The sequence below is a fragment of the Grus americana genome, chromosome 18, assembly GCF_028858705.1.
Source record: "Grus americana isolate bGruAme1 chromosome 18, bGruAme1.mat, whole genome shotgun sequence".
In the NCBI taxonomy this organism is placed as follows: Eukaryota; Metazoa; Chordata; class Aves; order Gruiformes; family Gruidae; genus Grus; species Grus americana.
Genome location: NC_072869.1, coordinates 7,806,196 through 7,827,230, shown reverse-complemented (window position 1 = coordinate 7,827,230; position 21,035 = coordinate 7,806,196). Strand labels below are relative to the sequence as shown.

The 21,035-nt window shown below is 44.3% G+C and overlaps 1 protein-coding gene across 13 annotated transcripts in view; it reads left to right on the top strand.

Annotated features, from left to right (window-relative positions):
- Positions 1-21,035, top strand: part of TMEM94 (transmembrane protein 94) — a 52,448-nt gene that overhangs the window by 26,479 nt on the left and 4,934 nt on the right. For 11 of the 13 annotated variants that reach the window (XR_008579704.1, XM_054846143.1, XM_054846146.1 and 8 more), the window contains 19 exons: positions 3,115-3,171; positions 5,009-5,113; positions 5,724-5,888; positions 6,123-6,332; positions 6,492-6,807; positions 7,533-7,706; positions 10,914-11,016; positions 12,257-12,474; positions 13,707-13,888; positions 14,089-14,227; positions 14,859-14,974; positions 15,860-15,959; positions 17,374-17,482; positions 18,026-18,215; positions 18,770-18,847; positions 19,239-19,324; positions 19,878-19,959; positions 20,275-20,429; positions 20,762-20,856. Coding sequence is in view for 12 of the 13 variants with exons in the window: in XM_054846143.1 (XP_054702118.1) it covers positions 3,115-3,171; positions 5,009-5,113; positions 5,724-5,888; positions 6,123-6,332; positions 6,492-6,807; positions 7,533-7,706; positions 10,914-11,016; positions 12,257-12,474; positions 13,707-13,888; positions 14,089-14,227; positions 14,859-14,974; positions 15,860-15,959; positions 17,374-17,482; positions 18,026-18,215; positions 18,770-18,847; positions 19,239-19,324; positions 19,878-19,959; positions 20,275-20,429; positions 20,762-20,856 (2,680 nt within the window). In the remaining variant the exon portion in view is untranslated. The remainder of the gene's footprint in view (positions 1-3,114; positions 3,172-5,008; positions 5,114-5,723; positions 5,889-6,122; positions 6,333-6,491; positions 6,808-7,532; positions 7,707-10,913; positions 11,017-12,256; positions 12,475-13,706; positions 13,889-14,088; positions 14,228-14,858; positions 14,975-15,859; positions 15,960-17,373; positions 17,483-18,025; positions 18,216-18,769; positions 18,848-19,238; positions 19,325-19,877; positions 19,960-20,274; positions 20,430-20,761; positions 20,857-21,035) is intronic. The other 2 variants (XM_054846149.1, XM_054846151.1) reach the window with 2 other exon arrangements.

Sequence of the window (21,035 nt, the reverse complement as noted above, 5' to 3'; positions counted from 1 at the left end):
GCCTCTGTGGCCCTGGGTCTGTTTTCTGTTCTTTTCCGTATAGGTTGTACATGACTAAGCTGGCCGTGTTCTGGGAAGGAGGACACGTTATGTCCCTCAGTGGTGGTTGCATCTTTACCATCTCTTTTCAGTGTTTTCTTCACTTTACCTTTCCCATTCATTTTCAGCATCGCTTGGTTTCTGTCTTTGGAACCTTCCTCTTTCCCTTCAGTCCTTGCTATTTGGCTGGGAAAAGCCAGACCTCCTTGACTTCCCAGCTTCATCATTCTCAACATACCCATTTGCCCTGTCACTCATACTTGCACCTTCCTTGTGTTCTTTCCTGTCTTCTCCTTTTTCTTGTCCAGGCAACTCACTCTGTCCAGCCAGCTCTTTCTGTGACATCTCAAACATGATCCTCCATCCTTGCTGCTGCAGAACAACGGTTGTGATGTGCCTTGGTCATTCTCCCCCTTGACTAGGGCAGTCTTCTCTTGGCCTCTCTATTTCACTCCTTCCTTCTCTCTACTCTGTTCAAAATGTAGCAGGTAAGACCCTCTTCCTCTGCAATCACTTGGCCTGTGTGACGCTCCTTTCCACCTTCTGTCCCCTCTCATAGTGTTCAAGCTGTTTGATTCCCGGTTGTTTGAAGGCCATAGGTGACCCTCGTGACTGGTTAGTCAGACACTCTGCAGGACACAAACCAGTGGCCCCCTAAATGAGCCCCTGCCTCAAGTTGTATTACTACAGTTGGACTACAGCTGCATTCCTTTTAGAAAGGAATTTGATGTTGGTTTGAAAACATTCGTACTGCCTTTTGTAGGTTGTTTCAATAATTATTTACCTTCACTGCTAAAAATGGGCATTCTGTGTTAGTGGGAATTTTTGTAGTATCTGATTTCCAGCCCTTGGAACATTTACATCTTTTATCTCCTAGATTTAAGAGCACGTCAATCAAATTTCTGGTCTGTTGTAGCTACTCACATTCCCTTTTACTGTCTCTTTGGTTAAGTAAACAGTTTAAGCACCTTGAGTCACTATAAGCATGTTTTCCAACCCTCTAATCTTTCTCTTGGCTTTCCTCTTAGCTTTCTCCAGTGCCTCAAGATCACTGTAGAATAATGAATCTCCAAAGCCCACAAAATATTCCAGTAACAGTTGTGCTTGTGCTAAATTTCAGAATAATTTGAACTTTCTCCTCTGTGTTCCCTCGTTAGTGCAACAAAGGATCATATTAGATCTTTTAGCCACTGCTTTAAATGGCCAGGCTTTGTTCAGCTGATAATCTACAGAGTTACTGCTTTCTAAGACAGAGTCCTCATCCTGTAAGTCCAACCTTCATTTTTGCTCCTAGGTATGCAACCTTACTTTTGTGCCTGTTGGTATACGCATGTTTTTTGCTTATTTACCAAGCAAGCCATATGGTTCTGTAACAGTGGTCTGTTCTCTTTATTATTGGACCCTGCCCCAACCTTTGTATAGTTTACAGTCTCTATCAGTAATGGTTTTTAGTTTTCTTTCAGGCTATTAACAAAATACCGAGAATTTGTCCCTGATTGAGCTAGTAACACCTCCTATTGCAAATAATTCCTCAGTTTCTGTTCTATTTGGAGATAGTCTATTTCTAATATATTTCATATGGGCTCTATTTCTCCGGTATTACTCTAGTTTTTGTTAGAAAACCAGTAAAGTATTTTGCATCAAGTCAAAATACCAAGTGGTCTACATCAAAAGCATTACTTTTATCAGTCAAATTTGTAATTTTGTCAAAAAAGATATCACAATAGTTTGATGAGATTTATTACTCATATACTTGTGGTGTTTGGCGCTGGTTGTATTATTCTACTTCTTTTAATTGAGTCTCATATTAGCTGCTCTGTTATTCTGTCTGAAATCAAAGTCTGTCTGGGGTCCTGTGGTAAATTGGTTTGTTCTCTTTACCCTTTTTAGGCATTGGCACCACATTAGCTTTCTTCCATTGCACTGGGACTTAATCCATGCTTCCAGTCTTGTGCAAAATCAGCAGTAACAAAGTTCTCCAGACCTGCTAATTTAAACATATTTACTTTCAGTAGCTAGTGTTAGAATGGAAAATATTTCGTAGTTATCATATGGTATGATTATATCACTGAATAAGGAATAGCAATATTTATTTAACATGTCTGCCGTGCCTGCAGTGTCATTTGCAATTTCACTGTCTTCAACAAGCAGTGGACAGGTTTTAATTACCTGCTGGTATCCTTTTCCTTATTTTTATGTTAATTTTTACTTCAATTTTCACTTCCACTCGAAACTGGACTTTTTTATTTTTACTTTGGGATTGTTGCTTTTTAAAATTTTAATAAAATGTTGTTAAACAGTTCCTAATTATCCTTCATAGTTCTCAGTTTAAATTACTTCTGACAATTTTGTCTTGGTTTTTTTCAGCTTTGTTAAACTGATCCTTTTTAAAGTTCCAGATATATGCATTATTATTTGGGGTGTCGTATTTATATACAAATGTAATTGCCATATTCACTTATGCTTATGAATATACTTAAACTGCTTTTCAAAATTGTGTCTACTGTGGAATTCCTTTGTGCTGGATGCACGAATTTTTAGTTAGTAAATTTCTCGGTGTAATTCCAAGAGCCCCATGGTAGTGCCCTGTTATAATTTCTTTTCATTTCCTATCCACATCCCATTCCCATCACCTCATTCCTCTGTGTCCGTTGTGTTCCAGGCACCTGCTTTTACAACCACTCTTCTAGCTCTCTTCTTTTAACTGACTCATATAGCTTAAAAACAGATCAGTCAATCCTGGCTCTTTCCGTCTAAAAATAACCATCCAGAAAGAGCCTCCTCTGTGTCTAATTGCTGTTATTTTCTCTGTGGACATTTAGGTAATGACTGTGTGTTCTTCTGTGATGTACAGCACCAAGCACTTTGACTGTGCTTCACAAGCAGATAAAGGCATAGTCCATTAAAGACTTAATTGCTTTGATGAATTATTGGTCTGCCGTGGTATAGTGATTCCCGCAGAGCAGGACTCCTGCTTAGAATCTTCTCTCTGAAGGCACAGTATTTAGGGAAGGATGTTCCTCATGACACATTTCTGAGCACGATTATAGTAACTGGTCTCTTCTCTTGCTGCAGCTTGCTAAGTTTTCAGAGGACACTCTCAGCAGCTACACAGAGATGGTATCTTCTCAGGTACTATTATTATGAATTGTTTTCTTCCATCTTCACTGCAGAACTTCATGATATCCTTTCCCTTCCTCTCTGATCTCCCGTTTGTTCCTAGACCCTTTTACTTGTGTCAGTTGTCCATTGTCACTCATTTGCTTCTTTAATTTGCTATGCATGCAGGTTGCATGTCTTTCCCCTGCACCTTCCCAGGTAAATGCTGCTCTGCTGACCAGAGATTGAAGTGACTTTGATACTGAGTCCAGTTGTGCTTTTCTGAATATTGCAAATGGTTTGAAATCAACTTTTTCTGTCCTGAAGAAAGTACCTCTTTCAATTCCTGCTGTTCCAGGAGTAAATTAACTTTTTATAGTGTGTGTCAGAAAGAAGGGAAGTATTTTGCTTGTACCAGAAAAACCTCCTTCTTCAAGCCAAAACTAAAGAACAGAGGGGATGGCGATCAGCACCAAGACCAAATGTGAAGAGGGAACTATGGGATGTTGAGGCTTTTTAAAAGCTTGTTTCATAGGCTCCTTAACAAGCTTAAGCACATTACTAGTGTTTCCAAAGCTGGAGCAAATAAACATTCAGAAGACCCTTTTCTGGGGGAGGAACTGCGTCTGGCCACTCTATAAATTGCATCATCCAGATTAAACAGGTGGGTAGAGGAAGGACACTTTTCTGTCTAATCTGGCATTAAGATTCCCCTTTCCATAAGGAGGCAGATGGACTCCAGGAGTGATTAAAAATCCCCAGATATTATAAGAATCAATTCATATCTAGCTCCTTGCTCCCAGACACACAGAGGAGTGCACATGGATGCACAAACAGACTACTTCCTTTGCTGAATATTTTGTTGTCTTTCCGTGACAGTTCATCATTTAGCTGAGATGATTTTTAGGTGTTAAATGGGAGTGACTTTCCTTGCTGAAAAGATCTGCTTCTTTCCTTTTGTACCTCTGTCACACTTTTGCTTATGAGAAACTGGTTTTAAAGAGCTTTTTTTTCTTCCTTGTGATAGCTCATGATTGTTTTGCGTTTGAGCTTATGATTGTACTAACTCTTAGGATCTAAGGAACTTGATCTAAGGAGCTTTTGGGGAAGTGCTCTGCAGTGACAGCATTCCATAACAGCAGCAGTAAAATAACACAGTGATGCAAACCTGGTTTTGCTGGCTTTTGGAGTGCACAGAGAAAAACATGCAGCTCTGGTACTTGGCTTGACTGCTGCCATCCAGACTCCTCTGAAACTTTTTTGTGTGGAAGATGAAGGGCACCAAATTGACATTTTCATTTTGCAAAATATCCCCTTCTTTCAGTTTATTACCATGTTGATTACAATTCATTTGTAATGACAGAGTAGTCAGGTCACCTTGGCTTTATTTCCAACGTTGTCACTGCCTCAGTAAGTAACCTTGAGCAAGTCACCTTGCCACAGTGACTCCATTTACCCAACTTGCAGCATGGTGATCGTAAGCTTAAGGCCTCAAACTCTATAATCCAAGGGGATGAGAGTTACTCTAGGAAAAAAATACTAAAAGGTAACAACTGATTCACCCTGAGTGAAGTCACTTCAGAAATCCTTCCTGTGTTTTTAGATAGACAAAGGTAGTTTCAGTGAATTCTCAATTCAACAATCAGACTGACTTAGCATCCTGTGGAAGGGGGAAGAAAGGCCTTTCCCTTGAGAACATCAGCACCATATCAGTTAACAGGTTCCCATGGAGACCAGTGTTTATCTTACAGCGTATCACTGTGTTGAACCTGAAAGCAGGTAATGTCATACTCCCTTTTTTTCCTTCTCTCCCCTCATCTTTCACTGAATGAGTCTTTAATTGGCTGATATCCTCTGCTTCCCTTGGCAGGAAATGATACACTGTATCTGGAGCCACTTCCTCTGTGTTTTAAAAGGCAAATCCCCAACTCTGAGCTTCACTTCCAGCTTGCTCCATAGTCTGGGATCTGTCACTGTGAGTATTGCTGGGTTGTCAGAAGGAGAAGCCCTACGTGGATGCTTCACTTGCATTATTCATATTGTCCTTCCCTGAGCATTCTTAGCAATCAGTTCACCATGCTGGAATTAGAAACCCCTCAGGCACCTTTGTAGAAGAGTTTAAAACTGTCTTGTCTTGTCCAAGCAGCACATTTACAGGCTAAAACAATGGTTAGAGATACTCTGTGGCATCTAAAAGTGTGTCTGTATTTTCCAGCTCTGGTTCTGGTCCCATAACCCTCTTGACTCCTGTTCAAGAACCAGCTGGTTCGGGTCTGATAAGGTACTAGCTAGTGAAACAGGTTCAGTTGTTGCTTCCTTCCCATGGTCTTCGTGACTAGTTTTGCAATATCCTGAGATAAAATTGCAGTTAACCCATCAATCCTGCTAGAGCAAGGAATTCTCGGATTTCTTGAAGGGTTAGTAGGTGCAGTTTCTTAAACAGAAGGTTGGCGAAGGGGCGAAGGAGAGACTTGTCTATCCTCCCATGTATTTATTACACTTGCGATATTTACAACTGTGTATGAACAATGAGACATGTTTTCACTGAGATTTTGCTTTCTTGGGGGTGTTGTGGGATGTTCTAGGTGCTCTGCTGTGTAGACAAGCAGGGGATTCTTTCCTGGCCAAACCCCAGCCCAGAGACTGTTCTGTTCTTCAGTGGGAAAGTGGAACCGCCTCACGATAGCCATGAAGATCTGACTGATGAGCTCTCTACACGGTCCTTCTGCCATCCTGAGATGGAAGACGAGGTGAGGGATATGTAATCCATATTGTAGTATGTTTGACTGACATGCACAACGTGGTATTATAGTGGGGACCCTGTGCTTGTAGAGAAGTCCTGTGCCATAATTCTTTGCTTAAAAGATAAAGAAGCAGCAAGGATGAGATCCTCTTCTACAGGAGTCCTAAAGCAGCATGTGAATCAGTAGTGGCTCATGTTCAACCACTGAATCACCACTGTTCATTCTGTTGGTCTCTTGCAGCCCCATGAGAGAGATGCTTTGCTCTCTGGTCCCCTGGCAGACACAGTCCACATGACCAATGAGCAAGAGAGGAACAACTGGTCTGGTGACCCTCCAAAGCCTCCCGATGCCCATGCCCACCGAAAGCCAAACAGCAGAAGCAAGCATCCCTCTGGGTCCAACGTGAGTTTTAGCAAGGACACGGAGGGTGGAGAGGAGGAACATACTCAGGTAAGACATCCTGAAGAGGCACAAAATTAGTCTTTTGTGGAGCTATAAGACAGACTTAAACCTGTAGAAGCTCCCTTTTTGGGAATTTAATTGGGAATTCCCTGCGGGATTCTAGGCTCAAACTGTAACCAATTAGAATTTTCCTGTCTGTTGGACCAGATTGTTGGTGACAGCGAAGTGTTGGCTTGTGAGGCTGAAGACTTTGTGTGTGACTACCACCTTGAGATGCTTAGCCTGTCCCAAGACCAGCAGAACCCCTCCTGCATCCAGTTTGATGACTCCAACTGGCAGATGCACTTGAATTCCCTCAAGCCTCTGGGCCTGAATGTGCTGCTCAATCTCTGCAATGCCAGCGTGACAGAGCGTCTGTGCCGCTTCTCTGACCACCTCTGCAACATTGCCCTCCAGGAAACTCACAATGCCGTGCTTCCTGTCCATGTGCCCTGGGGCCTCTGTGAGCTTGCCAGGCTAATAGGTAAGGAGAAATTGGATGAGCAGATACAGAGAAATCAGAGCTGTCAATAGACACTTAGTCCTTAGCACAAGAAAAGTATTTCCTCAGTCCTGGTTACTGAGAAGGTGGAATTACAGAGCTGACTCTGTTGTTCAGTTGCCAAAAAAGTCTGTTAAGAGGTTGCTTTTGGCAAGTTCTGACATTGTAGACACTATCAAAGGAACAAATGTCATCAAGGGTATTTCCAGCCAGCCCTGGCTAGGCTTGGTATTCTTCTGGCTCAAGTCTGCCAATCTCATCAGGAGACAAAGAATAGCTGCTAATGGACAGATAGCTGCCCTGTTTTTACAGTAGTGCTTTACCAGGAATTTGGGTATAAGTGATGTGAGGTACCTTAGCTTGTTTTATGGTAAAACCAAGGCATAGGGGAGGTAAGAGATTAGAGACAACACTAGGATTAAAATCTGGAAGCTCTGCCTGTCCTTCAGTGTCATAGTTCCTCTGTTCAATGAGCCAGAAGCATGAAAGTTGTAATTGCTAATAACATCTAGTCCTTCTAAATGTTTTTCATCATAGATCTTGAGCCATTTTGGTGTAGATGCACAGTGAGCACAGCTCACCTGCCTGTTGCTGGGGAGATGTCAGAATGAGCACAGGCAAAGTGGATGGCACAGAAGCAGGAGAGAGGACCTTTCTTTTCCTTTAGTTAGAGCCTTATTTTTCTCCTCCTTACATTCATGTTTCAGGTTTCACACCAGGTGCTAAAGATCTTTTCAAGCAGGAGAACTATTTGGCCTTGTACCGCTTGCCAAGTGATGAGATGGTTAAGGAAACAATCCTGGGGAAGCTTTCATCGATCACCAAGAGGAGACCACCCCTGAGCCACATGATTAACCTGTTCGTGAAGGACACCACTACAAGTAAGGCTGCCCCTTTCTTTGGGCAACCATTTGGGACACGGGAGGATCTTTTCCGCAGAGAACCTAGAAAATGTCAGACTGCAATAGTCTGGAGTCCCTGTGGGGTGATAGCCTTGCTCTGCCTATGGCAAGTACAGATGCGCTCAACAAACCTTAGTGATCAGTGCTATGGCATACTGAGGGGGGAATTCTTCCCAGCTTTGGCTCACTCCAGGATCATAAATAATTTTTAAAAGTTATCTTAGACAGCACATAGTAAACCTGTTTTCTGGGACCTTGCAGAGCAAGGTGGGGATTTTACTGGGTTTTGAATAGACTTCATTATGGTAGTGAAACTGATACTGCACAGGGTTGAATATTACTTATGGTTTTAGCTAATGATGCTCATCTTTCTGATAACCCAAATCATTATCTTCATGAGTTGTCTAGTGTATTATATGGCATACTCTATATTGCATACTAATAAGAAATCACAGAAGTCCTGTGCAAACTCATGGTGACCACGAATACAACACCTGAAGCCATGCTGACTTCTCCACTCCTACTCCTTCCTATTCTAATAGGACTGGGGTAGGATGGAAAGGATATACAGCTGGGCACCGTGAGGCCTTAAAGCACCTCAGCAAGATTTAACGGCTTGCCTGTCAGAGCTTTTAGTCTCTTCATAATACCTTAAATTGACTGAACTTGGCTCTCTGGAGTTGACATATGTTCAATATTGAATCTGAAATATGATTATTTTGCTGACCAGAGATTTACCAGGTAAACTGTTTTCTCTTGCAGATTTGTATCTTAATCTGGGGAGGAGCTTTTTAATTTGTCCTGATTGCTGCTGTCTTGCCTTTGTGAGGAAGAATTTTTCTGATGCTGAGATTCTAAGTGGAGGCAAAAAACCTTTAATGTTGCCTCATTTCAACTCCTTATCCTCATTTTTAAACGGTTTAGTTTAGAGGCTGGAGCTCAGACGAATACGTGTGTGACCTGGATTGTGCTGTCTAGAGTAAATTCTAAGAAGAATTTTGCCAGCAGGGTTAGTTAACCATTGGAACACCTTTCACATAACAGTATTGTCCCTTGAAACTTTCTAAAATGTGTACAACCAGAAACAATGGGTTATGCAGATAATATTGTGTGAAATCAAATGGCTCTGTTTGTGCAGAAGAGTCACACCAGAGGATCGTAACTAACCTCTCTTGATACATTATTTGTGAATAAATCTTTGAATCCACCCACTCCCATGATATGTTGAAGTCAACAGGAGATACGTAAGAAATTCTACAGCTGTAGCAGAAATAGGAGGTATCTTATCTGTATGTTCCCTTGCTATTCCATTGAAATATGTGTCTCACCGTCTGGCAGTGTTCATCCCAAATCCATAGTAACCACATGCAAACGAGGGGCTCACTGGCGTCTTCAGTGGAATAAAATGGCTTGATACCATCTCTGTCTTCCCTTGATAGAGCTGCACTCTTAGATTCCTTTTGCTCTGTCTCGCTGGCTCAGCCGTAGTGTCTTGGTTCTTCCTAATGAGTCCCAGCAGTCATGAATGGCTAGTCATATTCCCCATCCTGTTCGTTAGTTTTCTCCCTTGTGCCAGAGAAATCCTGGCTTTCAAGTTCATGATTTAGGAAGGGAAGAGGCTGAGCTCACTTTGTTGGCAATGACAGCTGAATGAACCCCTTCCAGTTTGTAGTGCATGCTGTCACTGTCATTTACCCCTTAGAAGGATTGTTGTGTGGGATGCTGATGATAAGGAATGGGAAATGGATTGCAGTTGCTGTCAGGCATGAACGTAGGGGGGTGTGTGGTCATCTGCAGGCTCTTGCTCTGTGCCCAGGGCATAGGTTTTGCATGAATCAATAAACGACTCTTGTTCCCTCTTTTCTAGCAAGGACTATCTGACCATAGGAGCAAGGTGGGAAGGATTAGGTGTTTATACAATAAAATTAACCAGAGCTCTGCACAAATACTCCTTTGTGCCCCTGAAACAGGCTCCTTCTTTAACACACAGCTCCTGTTCATCTTGGAGGTTTGTTATGCTGATAGACTTGGCGTGCGATGACTATTTATAGCAGAAAGCAGAGAGCTGCTGTGTTTTGGAAAATCCTCTGGTGTTCCTGAAGGTCCCTGCCTGGTTTGTGCGAGTGGATATTCTTGGCTCTTGATTTTACCAGCTAGTGTGAGCATTTGCAGTCAGCAACAATGCCTGCAAGAAGCCTTTGGGCTCATTTTTCTTGCAGTGATGTTTTTTTCATTAAATCAGCTTTGAAGCTGTTGGGGGCAAAGTCACAGAGCAGCTGGAGGGGGGAACCTAGACAGTGAAGTCTACGTGCATACAATGTTAATATATCAGCGCTAATGAAAGGGAGCAGGAAGTGTGGAGGGGGAGGCAGCTCTGCGTCCTTTAACTTGTGTCCTGTGCTTGGGAACTGCATCAGGCAAGTGACATCACACACCTTTGGGAAACACTTTTTAACACCCCTGTCTACAAGAGGGAATGAAAGATTTTAAGTCTGTATTAAAAAGTGAAGTAGTGGTGGGAAAAATAGAGCACAAACTGTGGCGTCCATTGATTTTCAGTTCTTCCCTGATCACAGCATGAATTACTTTTTTAGTGTCTGTTATGTTGAACTTTTGACCCATCCTGATTTAAGACATTTTCAAGACCCTTTGTGAAACAAGCTGCTATCTAAGAGGTCACACTCTTAAATTAACTTCTGCTATTTGAATGGAAGGTATTCAAGAATAGCTCTTACCTTTTAGATCCACGCCTGGGCTAAAATTGCGTGCATTTTCCAGTGTAGGCAGACTTTTATCCCCACAGGCTCATTGCTGGTGCTTGTACTCATGAGAGGATGCACACAGGAATATCTTTTCTTCTGCTCTGTTGAATACAGGAGCAAGATATTAGGAGCTGGAATGTTACACAGTGTAAGGGGAGAATAGGAACTGACTATGTGGCTCACATATCACAGCCTTGTTTGAACTCATGGTTAGACAAATAGCAGCTGAATACATACTATCCAGTCTTGAATAATTTCTTGATGGAGACTGAAGACATTCAACAGAGGAAAGCGGGTATCTGGAGTGCATCATGGCAGTTTGCGGGAACACTTGCTTTTAACAAATAAGGAAGTAGTTGGTATGCTATCCCTTTCCTGGGAGCCTCTACGTGTGATGCTGACTCATTGTTCTCCTACACTTCAGGCACTGAGCAGATGTTTTCTCATGGGACAGCTGACATCATCCTTGAGGCCTGCACAGACTTTTGGGACGGTACCGATATCTACCCCCTCTCTGGCTCTGACAGGTGGGCAGCTTTGTCATTTGGTGCATTCAGGGGCTGCAGATAAATTGCAGAGGGAACCTGGTCACTCTTTGTTAAAATTCCCTTTACTGATGCTTGTTAAGCTATTTAATAGAAGCTTCAAGTAGGTTATGAACATGAGCCATCTCTGCTTATAATTAATTGTTATAGCAGTGTAAGAGATAAGATAGCAACAAACTATGTGGTGGACTGTAAGACTAAGCCACTTCGTACTGTATCTGTTAACATATTAGCCTCTTATAAGTGGACTCTGACTGTACTGTGTAATAGTGTAATGAATTATAATCAGGTCACATGCTGGTGGCAGTGAATATTTTTTTGTTGTTCAAGGCAAATGCCTTGTCTTACATGAAATGCAAAGTGATCAATTCTACCTGCTGTTTACAGCTTCAATCCAATCCACCACAATGCATCATTCCCTTTTAGTCCTGCTGCAATATCTGACACTGTCTGTTGCATTTTCATCTATAGGCTAAGTTTTTGTTCCTGCTAGCAGAGCAGACCAGTAATGTTTAGTTTCATTGACTAGTAGCACATTGTTCTTCTAAGTCTGCTTATCCTTAGGTGGAAGAAAATTCTTGCTGGTCCTTTTTGGAATATTTATCATCTTAGAAGCCAATGAAAAATCCCACGTGTAGTCTAATTTGTTAACTTTGAGAGTTCAACTTAGAGCAGGAACTTTATGACATGCCAGTGACTGTTGACTAAACGGAGACTTCACATACAGCTCCTGGGACCCAAACTCTGAAGGGCAAGAAAAAAAATAGAAATAGGAGAAAAGTCTGTTACTGTAACTATCTCTGCCATGGATACTATTGCCAGAGTTGTCATTTCCTTCCTTGGTGTTTATCTCCCTACAGATAAATTCTCTCTGATGAACTAAGCTTCTGCTGTCATGCAGTGAACTTCCTTGGAGTCATCTGGCAGCCACATAGAGCATATTATCTTAATAACTGTATTCACAGAGTACTGTGTTCATACTTATCAATCTGATGAGCAAACAGAAACATTCACCACTGTGTTTTTGTTGCCCTGTAGTGCCTCCAGCTTAGGGAATGCAAAAACAGTAAGGAAAGGCTTTTTCAGAGTCTCTGACCACTCCTCACAGAATACATTTTTCCAAATACCCAACCGGTGATTTCTACATTGAACTACAGTGTACATTGTCAGAAACGCAGCACATTTCTGCTAACTTTGTCTGTTTTTTATGTCTTCCACATAGGAAGAAGGTGTTAGATTTCTACCAGCGAGCCTGCCTCTCAGGATACTGTTCTGCCTTTGCATACAAGCCAATGCATTGTGCCTTGTCCTCCCAGCTCAATGGCAAGTGCATAGAACTGGTGCAGGTCCCTGGGCAGAGTGCTATCTTCACATGCTGTGATCTCCCTGGGACGACCCCCATCAAACAGAGCAGTCGGAGGAATAGCTGGAGCTCAGATGGTATGTGTCTTTTGGGCTGTCTATAATAAGATCTGCTGCTGGACCAGATGCTTTCTGATCAGTCTAGAACTGTAAGAAGATTGTTATTTGGAGCAGCAGATGGAAATTGAGAACTAAGGGTTTCTGAAGTAGATGCATTTCCAGAGGAAGTAATGATGTAGCAGCTGGTAGGTATGTTTCTAGTTAAGTTAGCGAAGCTCGCAGAGAAATCATTCTACTTGTGAGAACTCTGTTTCTTAAAGCAGGCAATTGAGAGTCAAGTCTTCTGGGTATTTTGATACTTGGTTTGCTATTTGTCTACTTTAATGGAAATCACATATGTTGGGTTTTTGAAAGGAATTAAATGTATGGTGGTGCGCAACTGTTCTCCCTCGATGGATTTTTTTGTTGCTGTGCTGAAGGAACTGATTCCCGCTAGACGAATCGTACATCTTCTCCAGAACAGCAATGGAAACTGAGAAATAAGCACATACCATTACATAACTCCAGGAGGCTCTTTTGGAAAACCAGCGTTAATCTCTTTCTGCCTTGGTCTCCCATTCTGTAAAATGTGAATAATGGGGTTTCCCACAGCTGGGAGGCAGTTGTGACTGAGCGCTTTCAAAACACTTCTCAGTCCCAGTGTGGCAAGCTTTGCAACTGTGTGAAGTGTTTTATTATTTTGTTCCTCATGCTGCATCCAGCTCCCATTCACCACAGGCTGCTGTGGTGATGGTGAAGGAACCCTGTCAAAGAGCCTTTGCAGGCACTTTGGGAGCGTCTGCAGTGTTGCTGGAGGGAACATGATCCAGTTCCTTTGCATCAGCCCCCCCTTACTCTGATGGCACTCTGCCACAGCTAGACTCGTCATGTTATTTAAGCACAGTATGATGTGTTTAAAATGCACATGTGAACATTATGCAGCATACATCCTTTACCTTTCTGCCCCAGTTCCTTGTGACTGATCCCTGTCTTCTGCTTTGTCTTTTTCCTTTCCATGCTTGCTGTTTCACACTTGTATTCTTGGTCGCATATGTGGGAATGTCCTGAAACCGCTTCTGTGATTGGGTATGCTGGGACAAATGGATGTCTCTTCATCTTTCCTCTTGTATATGCATGTGTGTATCTGCATGTTTCTGGGTACTATGTCCATGGTGTTATTTTGGTGGCCTCTCCCACCATGTGTACTTTGCCTGATGCATATGTGACCCCTTGTGTCTCAACATGATTGCGTGTTGTTTGCATGCCCGAAGAAGGGATTGGGGAAGTGATGGAGAAGGAAGATTGTATCCAGGCTCTGAGCGGACAGATCTTCATGGGAATGGTCTCATCTCAGTATCAGGCCCGTCTTGACATTGTCCGCCTCATTGATGGATTGGTCAATGCCTGCATTCGTTTTGTCTACTTCTCCCTGGAAGATGAGCTCAAAAGCAAGGTAAGCCGTCTTTGCTGAACCCCCTGAACTTGCATGTCCCCTGATTGTCTGACTGGAGAGTTTAGCTCCAGTGCAATCTAAGGTTAATCTGATTCAGCTAGCTAACGAGTCCAGAAGGTACCTACGCTCCAATATGGCATTGATCTGCAATACTCTGGCCTGGACCACTACCCTAAAATCTTTTATCTGTTCACCTACAGGTGTTTGCTGAGAAGATGGGTCTTGAGACCGGCTGGAATTGCCACATATCTTTAACACCTAATGGTGATGTGCCTGGCTCAGAGATCCCTCCCTCTAGCCCCAGCCATGCTGGCTCTCTGCACGATGACCTACATCAGGGTGAGAGAACTGCGCCTAAGCCACTTTGAATGCCACGTGTTTCCTGGATGGTTCTTTTAAACTCATTCATAGGTTCTTGTGTCCTCACTAGATACCTGATCCTTTGGAGCTTTGAGCACAAAACTGGATGGGCCTGAGGGGTGTGTATGAGCGAGTGAGAGAGTCTTAGGTTTATAGCCTTTCTACCCAGTCAGTACAGCAGTTGTTGGAAACAAACATCCTTCTGTGCACCAGCTGCCGTGATTTTACAACTGCTCATTAGAGCTTTTGATTCTTGCCAGGGCCCTGGTCAAGCCACTGAGGGTCTCTTGCCTGTGCATTGCTCTTTTTTTACTTCAGGTGGGATTTCTTTACTCTCTTCTTCCCCTAGAAGGAGGAGAGCAGAAGAGATAAACTATCATGTCTCAAAAGAGCAGACATGAGGCTCGCATATTCTACCTCTTGAGCAGATTAGTCATCTAAAAATACTGCATTTTAGATGACTGAGTGGGATCTAAGTGTTGCTAACCTAGAAAATCAGGCCTCACGTTTCCTGGCTTCTGCAGCTCCACGTGAATATACTGTGTGGGTGGCACAGGGGTGGCAGAGGTAGGTTTGTGCTTATTGTTTATGCCGCTTCTCTCTGCTCCAGTTTCTCGAGATGATGTGGAGGGGCTTCTGCTGATGGAAGAGGAAGGGCACTCAGATCTCATCAGCTTTCAGCCAACAGACAGCGATATCCCCAGCTTCCTGGAGGATTGTAACAGGGTGAGGCCCCCTTTCCCTACACACCTTGTATTGTTGTCATGGTCAGCAGTATCACCTCATTAATCCCAGAGGGAATTCCTCTTTGAAGCAGATTGAGTGGTTTGCACTGGGACTCCTGATTTCCCCCATCCTCTTCCAGCTTGGTACCTAGAGCCTGGGAAGCTTGGGATTTTCTCACTTTTGCTCAACAGGCCTTTTCTTTGGAGTTTAGGAATAGAGATTACCCCACATGCGGTAGCCTTGAGAGCCGCATCTTAGTCTGTGCGAGTCCCCTTCCCATGTGCTGGGCAGGGAGTGGGAACATCCCCACATTCCATGCAGACAGCAGAAACTGTCTCTTCTCCAGCTGTGAGCCATGGCTGGTGCTGCCTAGTAATCAGTGTGGGACAAGCTCTTCCTGCCTCATAAAGAACTCAGACATGCTTAGCAGAGGGTACAGGAATATCAGAGATAGATGCAGATTTAAAAAAAAAATAAATCTGTTAGGCCTGGTTGTAGAAAGTAAGAACCCTTCCCTTGCTGTGTGTTGATGTGGCTGCAGTTGAAATAGATCTAGTTGCTGGGAGACAGCGCATAGTCTCTGATTAGATTCTCCACACAGGTAAAAAGTCCTTAGAAATCCTTGAGCACAGGTTTATCATGCTGATCTTACAAACCCTGAGGGCAAGCACAGACAGCTTGGTGCGTCAGTGTGGAAGTTTAGCAGAGGACTTTTTACAATGGCTTGGGAAAGCCAGCTTCTGTCTGCAGAGACATCCATTTGATCTTCAAGTTGTGTAATTCTGGGAATCATAATTCTTATTTCAGCAGTTCCCTCTGAAATGCCTCTCCCTCCCTCCCTCACACACACACTCCCTTGCTTAGTCTCTTCTTTCACTTTTTCAGGCCAAACTCCCACGGGGGATCCACCAGGTGAGACCTCACCTGCAGAACATAGACAATGTGCCTTTGCTGGTGCCTCTCTTCACAGACTGCACCCCGGAAAGTAAGTGGTACAGAGCCTGGGTCTGCCCTACTACTGCCCATAAATACCTTCCCTGTCTATTTGCTCTGGCTCATCTGGGTGCGGACATGGGGGAAGGGAAGGGGATACGGTCCAGAAATCTAGACGGGCATTTGGATATTAATGACCCTCTATTGCTTGTGGGAAGCCAGGTGTTAACGTCATTTTAATGCAACTGTTCCCTAGCTACAGAATTGGGCTAAGAACCACTCCTTTCAATTTGCATTTGTGAGAGACACAAAAGCAAACATCCAAAATGCTACTGCCTTTTATTAAATAAGCATTATCAGTGTGCTAGGAGACTTTGATCTCTGCTTGCAACCCTCGCTGCCTTATATAACTCAGAAATCACTTCCCAGAAGAATTTTCCTGTGGCAGTTGCTGTTAACACCTTCTCCTGCTTTGCAGAGGTTTTGATTGCAGAGACCAGAAAGGACAGAATTTCTCTCTCTATTTTATCTAAGAAAGGTGCTGAGTGCTCAGCTAGCTAATACCTGTCCAGTTTACAGTAAAAGTGCTAAGCATCATTATGATTTGGCATTTTAGGTACCTCTGGGCACAGTTTACAGAGTGCAGTGAGAACCAGTTACAGCCCAGTCAGTCTAGGCATTCAGTGCCCAGTAGATTTCCTCTTTCTGACAGCCGTGGCAGTTCCCCACTTCATCTAACCCCTTCCCTGTGCTGCAGATCTGGGTGCATCAGTCATTTAGACAAGTTGTTTACACAGGAACCTGCAGAGGGTGGGTTTGATTTTTCTTCACCTGGAGCATTCTAGAAAATTCATATATACACAGACCACTGTGCACAGTTACAGAAGAAAAATCAGATCAAACAGCAGCTTTGATTTAGAGGCCCCAGTAGAATGTTGATAAAAAGATTGATGAAGGCTAGAGGTAGCAGTGGGAGTGCAGAAACAGGGGCTGGCTCTGAGTACGGCTAAGTGTGGCACTGCTTTTGGAGTAGTTTATTATATTCCCTCTATTCCTTTAGATTTCGAACAGTAGTGATGTGATGCTCAGCAGAATTTAAAATTGTGTATTTATTTGAGGTTTATTTAATTTCTGCTGTTTCCTAATAAGACCGTTTGATGCTGAAGCCATCTATATTATATACCCAGGCTATACCTACAGCTCTGGTCTGAAAGAGATGTGCTAGAAATGCAAATCTTAGGGTCATACAGGAGGCAGGTATACAAGGAACTTGGACTGCAATAAATTAGCTATCTAATTCTGTGCTTTTACTTTGCATCTCACTATACATGACTGATGAATATCAGTTGGGTAATTTTAAGAGATCTGATTGCTTGTTATCCAGACTGAAAAGGGTGTGTGAAACACTGCATCTTTGTGTGCATGATAAGATAATGCACTGTGTTTCTCCTCCTGTCCCTTTGCAGCCATGTGTGAGATGATCAAAATCATGCAGGAGTACGGGGAGGTGACTTGCTGTCTGGGAAGCTCTGCCAACCTGCGGAACAGCTGCCTCTTCCTGCAAAGTGATATCAGGTAGGGCAGGATCAGGACTCCTCCAGCTGCCTTTGCTCTTTGCAAGTGCCCAGCCATAGGTCACACCAGACCTGCGGATTGTGCAGGGTGACACTTACAATTGCTCTGTCCATTATTAGCTGCACTTGCCTCCAGTAAGGGACATTTGAGTGGTATCAGATGGGATGATTACCTAGATCCCTTGACTCACAGGGATATTTCTCTCCATCTTTAAAAGGAAGCTGTTACTCTTGCATGCTGAGCTATTGTGCACCAGCTGGCATTACAGACACTTCTCAGTGGGTGAAAGAGTGGAAGTGCCCCTCTGGATCAACCAATTTGTTGACATTGAGCCACAAACCCAAATATGTTCATTATTTCTCTGGGAATAACTGAAAGTCTAGGGAGATTAATCCTAAATTCACGTCACAGTTCAGAGCTTTTCTACCAGGGAGGTACATAGAGGTGGTACAGCACAGCATGACTTCAAAAGCTGGACTGCAGTGAAATAGTTTCTCCTCTGGGATAAGGACTTTCACTAATGCTCCTGCATTGCCCTTGCAGTATAGCACTGGACCCTCTCTACCCATCTCGCTGCTCCTGGGAGACTTTTGGCTATGCCACCAGCACTACCATGACCCATGCCTCTGATGAGCTCACCCCACTGCAGCTCTCAGGGCAACTCAACAGCCTGCCTTGCTCCATGTCCTTCCGCCAAGAAGAGAGTACCAGCATCATCAGGCTTATAGAGCAGGTAAGCCAGGCACATCCCCTCACTGGTACTCACCCCTCTATCTGCAGCTCCCAAAAAGCAAAGCTAGAAGCTCACATGAGCATTCTTGTTGAGTTGCCTGCAGTAAGCTGCCAGCATTAGCATTTCTCATGTCTCCTGTCCTTTGTTCAGGAAGCACAACAGAATCTTCCTGCCTGGTCCTACTGGTCCAAGGTGTAAGGGGATGGTTTGGGAATCGTGCCTTGTGGCAACAGAACATGAATATTATTCAACTGGATAAAGGGTAAACTTGCAGCAATCCCTAGCCAGACAGCAGTGCAGTGCTAGGAAGAAGTGTTACTCCAGAAAAGCAAGGAGGTTTAAACAAACTTACCCCTTGGCTAAATTCTGCCTTTCCTTCAACCTCTACATTTAGGCAGGAGACCTTCCCCTTTTGCTTACAATGTGTCCGGATCCTCTCCCCTCCCACTTCCCCTGCTGGCCACATGTTCTGCCCCTGTCTGCCAATAATTGCTCTTGGCTGGTAACTGCTCCCATCACAGCAAAGGGCTCTGAGGGCTTGTGCTTCCTTCCAGGCCAGGCATGCAACTTATGGGATCCGCAAGTGTTTCCTCTTCCTGCTGCAGTGCCAGCTGACCTTGGTTGTCATTCAGGTGAGTCCTGGCCTGGCTGGGGACAGCATTTAGCTCAGAGGATGGGAGTGCTAGCATGGATATGGGTGGCTACAGTGGGGCAGCCTTGCAAGAGGGGAAGGTGGCCTTCAGTCACATTTGGGGAAGTTACAGATAGACTATGTGATCTCAGCCTGCATTGCCCCTTTTCCCTGAGCCTCCTACAGAGGTTTCTTTTCAACTCCTTTTTCCCTCCGGAGAAAAGCATCCCCTGCAGCACCTGCCCCAGCAGCCTGGAACATGTGGAGGGTCTGTGCAGTGGCAGCCTAGTTACCAGCTCATCCCAGTGTTTTGGGGGAGGACAGTGGCATCTTGGGTAACAGGACTGTCCTAGCCCTGCTGACGCTCTTCACTCTGGATTGTTCATGTCCAGTTCCTCTCCTGCCTGGTGCAGCTGCCTCCCATCCTCAGTACCACGGACATTGTGTGGCTCTCCTGTTTCTGCTACCCACTGCTCAGGTGAGTCTATCAAGGTGGAATCTGCTGCCTTCCACCGACAGGATACATAGACCAGTTCCCCACCCTCACTGTGTCCATGTTAAAAACAAAGCTGACTTCACCCACCGCATGCTAAGAAGGCTGCAAGGATTATTCCAAGCACCTGCTTTGACAAGGTGCTTGGAAACACAGAAACATTTGTGTACAGCTGTGTTAAGCCCTGCCTGCTGAGAGCTGTATTATCTTGTGGCTTGCACCTCCAGCTGAAAGTCATCTTCTAATCCTGATACTGTTGCACTGGCTGGAGTGTGATGGAGAGCCTAGGGTGTCAGGCAGAGGCCAAAGTACCATGGGTGGTGTTTTCCTCCATCACACATTTGGAGGTCACCTCTTTCCCTGTCTGCACCTGCCATGAATGACACCTTTTACAGCACATGCTAAGGCAGTAGCCAGATAAGTACCAATGTTGCAAGCAGTCTGAGGAGGTTATTTGGGTTCAAGTGTTAGATACAGACAAAAAAACCCAAGTTCTGGTGCCTGAACTTGTTTCTGAGACCAACTTACCTTTCTCCAGCATTTCGCTCCTGGGCAAGCCTCCCCACAGCTCCATCATGACCATGGCAACAGGAAAAAACCTGACTTCCATTCCTAAGAAGGTAGGCGACCCATCAGATTAAAATTGTTCACACATTTTTTTCCTTCTGCTTTGTCCCAGTGTTGATGCATAGCTGAGGCCCTGTGCCTTCCCTTAGTAAATCAATCCATGGCATGAGCCACACTATTCAAAAGTGTGGCTTGAACAGGAAGGGAATCCCTTAGTGCTAGCATGTCCACAGGGCAGATCCACAGTGCAGCATCTCATCTGTACTACAGCTTGTTTTTTGCAGCCACCGATTCCCTGATGGTTCACACAGGGGAGGCTGGGCCAGTGACATGCCCATGTCATCCTCCTGCCTCTCCCTTATTCACAGACTCAGCATTACTTCCTGTTCTGCTTCCTGCTGAAATTCAGCCTGACCATCTGCTCCTGCCTCATCTGCTTCGGGTTCACACTGCATGAGTCCTGCAAAGAGGTGAACACTACCAGCCTCAATCTCACAGCCTGCTCCTCCATCATGCTGCACAGGTGAGGAACTGAGCCCAACACACACATCCCTCACCCTGCAGGGCCTGTTGCTCTTGCCTTTCCCAGGTAGGACTGATTTTCCTAACAAACTTCAGACCCTTGCATGATCCAGCTATAACAGCTGTACAGAGGTCTGGATGTTCTCCCTGCTGCCTTGATGATTGCATCTTTGGGGCACTTGCTCACCATTGCCTCCTGGTACTAGGACAGCCTGACTCCAAGCTCATACTTGGTTCTCTCAGCTATCAGAGGAAGACATGGTCCTGGTGGGAACAGGTCAGATAGTAAGTCCCCCACTATTAACTTCTTTCCTATGTCCTCTCATTTACTAGCAATGCTGAGGAGGCTCCTGACTGGTTTGGGACATTTTCCAATGCTCTTCTTGTAGCCCAAAAGCTCACAGCTGGCCTGATTGTTTTACACACAGGTAAGTCCCTGTTCCCAGACCTTATCCTTCCCCACTCTGGGGGAAAACTTGCATTCTTTGCCCCTTATGCCAGTGCACAAACTCCCTGGTAGAAGCAGACACTGCAGTGGCTTCTCAGCACAGGTATAAAGCCTCTTGTCTTATCCTAACAAATTAAACACAGCACCTTCAGAGCTGAT